Raw genomic sequence first — 10,845 nt, forward strand, 5'->3', positions numbered from 1 at the left:
ATTTTCTGATGAGTTCCTTTATATTTGACCAGGTATAATTGCTTAAATTTAAAAAAAAAATGATGCATCGGTTTTGGCATCTAAACTCAAGTGATCTTATCTGGGCTTAAAATTTTGCTACACTAGTATTTCGGTTACAGTATCACACCAAATCCATGGTGCATATCATCAGGCCAGGGGATCTTTATGCTTGTTAACCTGTTACCATATACTATTGTGCAATTCAAGTTTGTGTAGTTTAACAAGTTAATACCATCCTGAATTGAGCTTTATAAATTTAGCATAAAGGGTGGCAGTTTGCTTGGATTTTTCCTACTATGTGTTATCTACCCCCCCCCCCCCACCATCCAAGGATGTACTCTGAAACAATTTGTTGAGGGCTAATACTCACTTAGGTTTGCCATCGTCATCTGATCTCATGTCATGCATAAAGAAAGCACCTTTCCTTGGAATGTACGCTGGGTTCTTGTCATCTTGATCTGCATCTAGATTTTGCTCCTCCTGAAATTTGTTTTTAAAAGATTACTTTTTCTCATATTTTAAACAGATTGTTGTATACATACAGGTAAAGGCCAGGTGTTATTTTCCACTTGTCAAAATCATAATTCTACTTTGAAAATCAATATACTTAGTTCTCTGGGTTAGTAGGATGAACAACTTTCCCCAGAGTAGGCCAGTGCCTCTTTAGCTCAGTTGGTTAGAGCGTTGTGCTAGTATTACGAATGTCGCCGATTCGAATCCGGCTGGATGCACTGTTTTTGTTGTTGTTTTTTGGGTTTTTTTTTCAATGTTTATTATGTTGCACTGGCCATAATTCTACTTTGAAAACTTTGAGAGAGAAATATTCATAATCTTGGTACTTCATAGTAATACTCCAAAGCCATATACTGTAAGCTTCATAACTCAATAATTGGTCATAGCACTGATCCAGAGATCCAAGAGTGCCGGGTGCACAAGTTTTGGTCAAGAATGATGACTTTCTTTCCTTTTCTTTTCCATCTGTCACACAATTCTAATGTAATAGTATAGAGAGTTGATAATAATAGAAACAAAGACCTCTTCTAAAAAGTGATTCTTTAACTTTGATAATGGCGAAATGTATCCCCTGTTTTTATCAATAATTCAAAATCAACATTAAACTCATTCTTCAATTTCTTTTATGTTACCTCTCCATCTCCACTGCCTCTCTCCTCTGGTTCATCTGCTGCTTCATCATCAAACTGGCCCTCCTCGTCTTCTCCTCCTTCTACGTAATCCTCTTCCACCACCACATCATCATCATACTCCTTGCTTGGTCTCGCATCCTCCTTCTTGTTTTCAGCTTCACAGTGATTTCCTCTTGAAGGTGTTGTGTCCGTAGATTCGCTAAATTGTTCCTGAAATTAATACGAAAAGAAGGAGTACAATGTCAACAAATGTAAAGTTACAAACCTGGTTGGTAGAATTGTGATACTACAAAACACACCACAAATCTCTCATGTTCATATATGTTTGTATCCCCTGTGCTTGTATAAGCGATTCTTTAACTTGGATAACAGAGTAATGTACCAGCTGTTTTTATCAATAACTCAAAATCAACATTTAGTGACGTTAATTGGCCTTTGTTTCACATCACATCACACTTTGCTGCACAATCTAGACAAATTGGTAACTAGGGGTGTCTACATTTACACGACCGCAAATTGCATTATCTGTTTAGAAAATCACTAACCGCTTAATGTTTAAATTTTTTTTTTTTTTTCCGGTTTTGGAGTGGGACTGTACTCGAAGGTGGGGCTATACTCGCTTATTTTTGGAAATGGGTTCCGAATTTGAGGGGCCAAATCATGCAACTTATTTATTTAGTCACCCTATAATTGATTATTTCTATGGTGTAGTGTCATCCGTATTGACGGTCTGAAGTATTGATTTATCTTTCCACATGACCAATGCCCATTGCCTAGGCCTTTACAGTATGTTGTTAAAAAATATATATATTTTTCTGACCTACCGACCCACCTCAAAAATTCCACTTGAGGGCAAGCAAACAATTTTTTTACCGTCTATTGGCCTTACTGTAAGGGTGCTATGGTATAATTCAACAAAACATCCAGCTTGATGCAAGCCTGTATCTACCCGGGGCAACATACAGTAAGCTACGCGTGTAAGTAACAGCCAACGATGGTGATCGATTCTCTAGTGACGGGGATACTCAAATATACGGTCTTGATCAGCCTGTATTAAATCTCCGAGATTCCAGATTTTATATAGACTACCAAATATAGAAAATAATGAGATGCCGCTGAATATTCATGACTTTAGCCATCCAATCATGTACCGAGATCTTGTTGATACATACACTGCTTAGAAAATAGTGAGTTTCTTATTTCCTAACTGATGACCATTTGATTTTGATTTTAAGGAACTGTATTCTGGTAAATGCAGTTGTTTGAGATCCTATCTTGATAACTTACCTTTGTAAAACTAGAATCTTGGTGTTCCTCTGCACTCTCATACTCGGAATCATCATCTTCATTATCTAAGATTGTATCACTCTCCTGTGGCACAAATAAAAATAAAACAAAACATTCCATCAGTACAATATTAGTAATTGTTAAAACTGAGAGCAATTTAGACTCCTATACGCTACCGAGTACTTTCACCTGAGTTCAGGCATTGTCAGCTGTTGTTAATGGTACTTACATTAGGGTGCATCAGGAGCCCCATGATTTTCAGAAATGTTTGCATTGAACTTCTACCTACCCCTAATTTGTTCCACTTCCTAATTGAACCCTTCATACAAAATTTGGTTGAAATCGATCACTGTTAAGGGGGTCCACGGGCCAATCAAAAATATGTCGCAAATGTATTACTGTATGCAACAGGCAGCTATTTTAATGCATTGAGTTACTGTGACAAAAATGGCTCCCATATGATTTATTCTCTATATTTGCCCTATTTGAGGCTAGTTACTGATAATTTTTTCACATTTAAACTACACACAATTAAACATGAAGCAGCTATTGGATAGACAGTGACATAGTTAACAATAGCTGCCTTATGATTTATGTAATACATTTGGAATGCATCAATGTAAAATCAGCTATCATACTTGAATCATAGCAACCAGAACAAAAATAAAACCTAAAAAAACCAAAAAAACTGGTACATGCAAGTCAGAAATAGATTTGCATGAGCACAACTTGTAACACAGTTGGTAGTGTTCAGTTTTGACCACTCCAAGATACTAAAAGTAGTTTGAACTCAGTTTAACTCCAAGCTTAGCACAATTGTTTACCACATTCTCGGCATCAATATAACAACTGAAGCGTTTGGTAGCATCAGAGTTTGGGCACCTTTCAACATATTCTGCAAGAAACTCATGATCTATCTGTAGAATTTGAAGAGTGAACCAAGAATCATTGCTGAGAATCATGGCTGAGCAGAGCAAGGGTAGTAGACTGTTTGATGTCTCTCAGTCTCAGTCACTTGGGCTTCCCGAATCCAGTACCAAAACGGCCACATGGTGCGGGCTAGAGTTGGGCGACTAAGTCGCCAATAGTCGTTAGTCGCGACTATTACTGATAGTCGCATCTATGACTATTGAAAACCAAAAGTCGACTAATGCAAGTATATTTTTGTGTTAAAAAATTACTTAAAAAGTGCCAGTTATTCGCACCAAAACCAACCAAATACTAACATATAAACTGCGAAAAATGTGAAAAAATGTTAGTCATTGTCTTACCAATAGTAACACTAACCAACAAGTAATCATAATGTCCATAAATCATCATTAAATTGGTGTTATTGACTTGTTGTCGAACTACTTTCCCACAAGATAAAAGCCGTTAAAAAACTCAAATTACTTAGAACTGTCGAACATTAGAGTTGGGCGACTAAGTCGCCAATAGTCGTTAGTCGCGACTATTACTGGTAATCGCGACTACGACTATTGAAAACCAAAAGTCGTCAAATGGAACTATATTTAAATGTTACAAAATCATGTTAAAAGCGCCAGATATCTGCACTAAAACCAACCAAATACTTACATATAAACTGTGAAAATGTGATAAAAACATTAGTCATTGTCTTACCAATAGTACCACTATACAAACAATAATCATAAAGTCTATAAATCATCATTAGATTGGTCTTGTTGACTTTTTATTGTAAATTTGCACCAAACTTTCACCCGATTTTTTGGTCCAATTCTAACCACAGATAGTCGCGACTATAGTCGTAGTCGTGACTATTTGCTGCCGACTAGTCGACTAGGAAAAAAGTGATAGTCGCCCAACTCTATCGAACATCTCATTATGATTATAATTTATGCAGCGATAACAGGTGTAGCAGCGTCATAGCGTGCATGTACAGACCCAGGTTGGGTGTTTGTACCAACTACTGAAGGTATGAGATTATTTCAACTTTGGAAAGAAACAGCGAGAACTACCGAGAAGTGTTTTCCAAAAGCGAAAATTTAGGAAAATATTATTAGATTAGAAGTACTTTTCACGTAATTTCAAAAAGCTATGCTTATTGTATACATGTAGTAAGGTAAGGTTTGGGGTGGTTAGACTTTGTGTAAGGGTAGGAAAAACATTGAAAAACTTTATAAAAATTACAACAACAACAAAAATTGGGGTTTTTTAATTTTTTTTTACGTTTAAACGGTTAGCGATTTTTCTAAACGGATAGTGCATTTAACGGGCGGTTACACGTGAAACGTTTAAACGTAGACACCCTTATCTGAGACCATTTTGGTTCCACACATGTGGTCAGTAGGCCCTGCACAGCACGCCACACCAAAAGCAGCTTCCCAGGAATGATAGACTTGCTAGGATTTAATACTCAATTGCCAGGGCATGGGCGATAATACCCAACTCTGTGTAGCTGTATTTATTTCATTCATTCATTCATTTATTTCCACAATTCACATAAAAATTACAAAATATGCACTAAAATACCATTACATCAAAATACCATCAAAGAATCATGGAGAAGATGGCTGTAAGGCCAGAGGTAGCCATCCCCTTTAATAGAAAAGTTACCCAACAGAAAACACAAAAAACAACAGCAAAAAATTAAAATTAAAAACAAACAACAGAGTCATTCCATGTCAAATCAACCAATGGGTTGGCAGGTCACCCCCTCAGATTTCGCTGAAAATCATTTCTAGCATACCTCTATGGTAATAATGAACACATGGAAAAAATTAGCGCTCAACTCCAAGCGGTTTGGAATCTGACTTGTCAAAATTTCACCCAGACCCCCTTTTTGCTCTCATGGTCGCGTCGTTGAATTTGTCACGTTTTGGAACACTCATATTTTGACTTTAGGAAAAAGATATTAAGCTGAAAATTGCTACCTAGAGTGACTTTCACCCAAATAAGCAGAATCTGGCCTTAAAAACAGTGTATAGTGCTTCCACTTTAAAAAGTTATGGGTCTCCAAAAACCCCTTTTCGTTTTGTCATATTTCATCGTGTACGGTTTCCAGAGCCCGCTCGTACTCTTAAATAGATATCAGAGAATGTTCAAACTTCATATTTATGCTTAATAGGCTAATATCTCTCCCTGAAACAATAACAGACCATTGACACCTTTAATTAGGTATTGGCTTGGACCCAAAGTTTGCTCTGCAAAATGAAATCCTGAAAACACGCCTACCAGTTGACCTTTGACCCTGCAGATGAAATCCGACACACTTGAAACTTACACAACACATACTTAAACATTTGATATCTACCTATACCAAATCTTAACTATGTAACTCCACCCCTTCTTGGTTAGAGTGGATTATGAAATTTAGGTATTTTGCCAAATTTTACACACATTGATATAGGATGCTGGCTAATCTCTGTCAAAAAAATGTGAAATTTGTGAATTTTGAAAAGTGGAGTTACAAAGCTAAGATTTGGTACAGATGTAGAATAAGTGTTTAAGCATTCATGGTGTAAGTTTCAAGTTTGTCGGAATTCATCTATGGGTCAAAGGTCAACTGGTGGGGGCGGTGTTTTCAGGATTTCATTCTGCGGAGCAAACTTTGGGTCCAAGCCACAATTTTATCAAAGGTATCAGTGGTCTGTTGTTGTTTCAGGGGAAAGATATTGGCCTATTAAGCATTTTTATGAAGTTTGAACATTCTCTGATAGTCTGATATCTATTTAAGATTATGAGTGGGGTCTGGAAACTGAACACGGTGAAATATGACAAAATGAATAGGGGTTTTGGGAGACCCATAACTTTTAAAGTGGAAGCACAACACTGTTTTTAAGGCCAGATTCTGCTTATTTGGGTGAAAGTCACACTAGGTAGCAATTTTCAGCTTAATATCTTTTTCCTAAAGTCAAAATATGAGTGTTCCAAAACGCGATAAACTCAACGACGCGACTCATGAGAGCAAAAAGGGGGGGTCTGGGTGAAATTTTGACAAGCCAGATCTCAAACCGCTTGGAGTTGAGCGCTAATTTTTTCCATGTGTTCATTATTGCCAAAGAGGTATGCTAGAAATGATTTTCAGCAAAATCTGAGGGGGTGACCTGCCAAGATTTTCAGCAAATTGGTTGATTTGATATGGAATGACTCAACAACCAACAAGAAATCTACAATGCTCGACAATTAATCATATTTTGAAATTAAGTGTCTTTTGTACACGTTCCGGAAATGTTTCACTAAATAAGACGCTCTTAAAGATTTTTGCAATGAGTTCCATAATATAGGACCAGCTGTATGGACAATGTGATCGGCGAATACCATGCTATTTTTAGTTTTAAAGTTATAGTTAATACTATATTAATAATAGCGTTTTTTGTTTGGTAATCATGAATATTAGATCGTACGGTAAACAAACTGTTAAATGAGCTCGGTACCGGGTAATTTATTAATACTGTACTTGTACATGCAGCGCTCGAAATAAGGCGCGTCATTGCGTCAAATACCTGTGGAAGTAGGCGCGGACCCGCAAATTTCCGATGGTACGGGTCCGCGTGACCCGTAAAAATTGAAACAAGCAAAGAGCAAAAATTTAGTTAACACATTTGCTAGTCAGCCAAATTCGCCTAGACCGGGGCCCAAACACAATACATATTTACATAGAAATTTCAAACTTTTTCAAGAACAGGCCGGTCAAGCTAGAAACCTACATAAATATGTTTTCTATACTTCACTTGACCCAAATATATCATTTTTTATGGTGATGAGACACTCACACATGGAATTTTAGAGGGATTTTGATAGCAGTTCCATTATAAAAAGCTGCTATCATCATGAGACTAAGATCTAGAAACACCCCCGAAATGCTGTTTTGGGGAATTTTGCTAGCAGAATCTTTTTGATGAAAGCCAATCTTACTTTGACAACATGTAACTTTGCCACGGAAAGTGCTATGACAAAAAGGTTTTCAGTTTTGGCTTTCTTTACTCAAGGGCTTGATATAAAATGATGCAGTTTGATGGCAAATTTGAATTCACCTAGCATACCCAGATGTATCATACTTAAAATACGCGCTCGTCAAAGGTTTACTGAATTTGAATATATCAGTCAGATTAATCCTTTTGTTGTAAAGTAAATCATGTCTTGATGTAAAACAAAATAGAGAGGGTGGTTACATTCAACATGTTCAATTTTTCAGCATTATGTGCAGACATAGACCTTAAGGTACATATTTCGAGGAGCATAACAAACACCAAATTGGTGTCGTATGACCTTTGACATGCATGCATTCTTTTGTCGAGAGTGACATGTCTTTCAATTCGTGCCGAGTGTCCTTGGCAGACTTGACCAAGCCTGGAAACAAGCAGGCGCCGAGCGATTTTTACCCTACGGTTACTGAGTTTTAACGCCTGGATCCAACCAAAATTACACGCCCAGGCGCCAGAGAAAATCTGTATTTTGCGCCCGGTATCAGTGCTCAGGAAATGGCCCAGTAAAACTTCGTCAGGCAAGTTCATTTCCGCTCAAAATATTAGCCATTTCCAATGTATTTTCAACAAAATGCAGTGCCAAATCTTATCTTTTACCTAATATTTCACCAATTTTCCTTGATATTTGCTTTCAGGGCTCATAATTTTGGTAGTATTTTGCCTTGTTTTCAGGTTAGGTGATCACCACGATCGCTAAACATGAAGGCGGCCATCTTGAATTTTGGCGACATTGTTTCTAGATATTTAAAATTTTCCTAAAATCACGAAATAAAAGGCCAAATTGAAAAAAAAAAAAAAAATGAATTAAAAAAAAATGAATAAAATAAAATAAAATAAAATAAAATAAAATAAATTAATAACATAAAATAAAATAAAATAAAATAAAATAAAATAAAATAAAATAAAATAAAATAAGAGTCAACTGGTCTGTTCAGATATAATAACATTCATTGTATAACTTGTTATTTGTTAACTTGTGACAATAATTAATAATATAATAAGTTAAATAACAAATAACATGGATCTAAAAGTCTCAGGTGAGCATCGAAAGCTGTAGAAATAACAAAAATATAAGCATTTTGATACTTTAAGAAAAATGACTCCTGGCTCTTTGAAAATGGCTCCTGGTTCACTAGAAAATTACAGGACCAGGAGCCGCTTTTCCAAATGTTTGGCTCCTGGTTCAGACCGACTTATTTCCAGGCCTGGACTTGATGCTTCAGTGATCATGAAAGGATTCAATAGATAACCTCTGCCCCAATAATAATCCCAAGCTATTGTCTGAAACTGCACCTCGAAAGTAGTACAACGAACTTATACGATGTCCTCATTCACAAACTGATACTATCTGTCCATCGTATAAGACTGTTACCGTACGGCAATGTGGTGAAGGAATATTACACAGTCAAGAATAGGCCCCATCATTTTTTTATTATGATCCCTCCCAGTCTCCCGAAACATCAAAACATTAAAAGCATTGCACTTACTTACTTAAGACTGTCCTTTTTCACATAACGTAGACAAAGTAGGGCCAACTTGCCTAGAAATGGTCAAATTTTGGCAAGAAATATCTCTGTGTAATCCTAAAGTCCCATATCATATCGTTATCGGCGATCGAGGTTTTTATTTTCTGAAGTTTGGTTGGTACCCACCAGCGTCATAGCCGTCATGCATGTGACGTGACACAGCTAAAATAATCGCCGGGAATCGGGGATCGTTAAAACGTCAACAAATTTCAAAACACAGAAAGCAGTAAACTTATACACATGTCACTTGTATGACCCACCCTAGGACCCCCGGGGGATGTGCGTCATGGTTGGGTCATTTACCAACCAATTAGTGACGCAGGGTACGGTCATTTACTCAATATGTGCGTCACAACATACCCGAGGGGTGCGTCAGTGTCAGTCACTTTACCTAGGTGCGTCAATGGTTAGGTGCATCAGTGTCATTCAAAATACCTAAATGGTGAGTCAAATTTGCGTCATGAGGACAGTCATAATCCTCAACATGTACGTCACAATTTTGACGAGGGGCTCAGTCATTGTCGGCAAATGTCAGTCATTGTTTAGACGCACATGTGGGTCATGGTATAGTTAAATCCGACGCACCTTTGTAAAGTGACTCACCACCCCCGGGGGTCATGGGGTGGGTCATACAAGTGACACGTGTATTAATGGCGAGCGGTCCGAATTTTGAGCCATACAAGTTTACGTGGTGAACTACCTCGAAAGATGTATCGTAAGAACTCAGTCCACAAATGATAGTCATATAATGACCAAAAGAAAAATGACTGACTATCATTGAGGACTGAGTTCCGCAGTCTACATTATGTGCATAACACATGTAACATGTGAATGATGCATGGAATGAGAATGAGATCAAAATTCGGCAGTCTTGCACTTGCTGCCCTGATTAAAACCATTAATGTTACTAAATAACGATACCGACAATCATCAAGAAAACCTACATCTGCTGATAGCGATAGGCCCTCTCCACTGGCAGAGACTCGTTTCTCATCTTCGCCTTCACTCCCTGCAGTTTCACTATCATCCAAACGTCTCCGATGAACTCGACGTCTTCGGTCCGCCATAATTATTTTCAGAATAGCGCTTGTATACCATCGCCACCGAGCTCCACGTATGTATATCAGGTGATTAATATTAATGAAGTGATGTCATACTCAGTGAACGATTTCAGAAAATGTATTTTTTTAGGGCGGTGCAATAATTATGAGCCCTGGGGAGGGTAAAATTGGGGGGGAAGAAATTTTGGCGAGTCGAAAGGGGGGGCAAGCAATTTTGGCGCACATTCATGGGGTGCCTTTCAAATAAAACGCTCTGAAAAGGAAAACAGTACGGAAACGCTTTTAAAATGTGCAAATGGCTTTTAAAATGTGCAAATTTTCCTGCTCGCTGCACATAAAATATATGTAGGCCTAGACCATTTAAGGTTTGCAAATTAGGATCCCAAAGATTTTTTGGCGGGCCGAGAGGGGGGGGCAAGCGATTTTTGGCGAGCCGTTCGGAAATTCCCCCGGGCTCATAATTATTGCACAGCCCCTTACCCTATTTATTTTATTTATTTGTTTATTTATTTATGTTTAGGCCTACTCAATCAATCAATCAACATAACAATAGAGTAATCAGTGATGCCCTTAGAAGACACAAGTCGAATACCATCACTGGGAAGAAGTAGCATCCCTGACATTCCAGATCTCCGGATTGGTGAAGAAGGCGTGCTGAAGCAGATTAACAACCTGAAACCAAACAAGGTCCCTGGCCAGATGGTATATACCGCCGTGGATTTCAAAATGTGTGCTGAAGAGATAACCCCTGTTCTCACAGACATTTTTCAACAGTCGGTTGAAGAAGGAACTCTGACCCAATCAATAGAGAGAGGCAAATATTTGTGCCATTTTCAAGAAAGGTGCTAGAGACAAGTTA

The 10,845-nt window shown here is 37.7% G+C and overlaps 1 protein-coding gene across 2 annotated transcripts in view; it reads right to left on the reverse strand.

Annotated features, from left to right (window-relative positions):
- Nucleotides 1-10,004, reverse strand: part of LOC140155736 (uncharacterized) — a 30,263-nt gene extending 20,259 nt beyond the window's left edge. For both annotated transcript variants that reach the window (XM_072178680.1, XM_072178679.1), the window contains exons 1-4: nucleotides 9,870-10,004; nucleotides 2,454-2,537; nucleotides 1,167-1,376; nucleotides 392-501 (exon numbers count right to left, since the gene is read on the reverse strand). In XM_072178680.1, the coding sequence (XP_072034781.1) occupies nucleotides 392-501; nucleotides 1,167-1,376; nucleotides 2,454-2,537; nucleotides 9,870-9,992 (527 nt within the window). In that variant the 5' untranslated portion in view covers nucleotides 9,993-10,004. The remainder of the gene's footprint in view (nucleotides 1-391; nucleotides 502-1,166; nucleotides 1,377-2,453; nucleotides 2,538-9,869) is intronic.
- Nucleotides 10,005-10,845: the final 841 nt, after the last annotated feature.

Source organism: Amphiura filiformis, chromosome 6 (assembly GCF_039555335.1).
Source record: "Amphiura filiformis chromosome 6, Afil_fr2py, whole genome shotgun sequence".
Taxonomy (NCBI): domain Eukaryota; kingdom Metazoa; phylum Echinodermata; class Ophiuroidea; order Amphilepidida; family Amphiuridae; genus Amphiura; species Amphiura filiformis.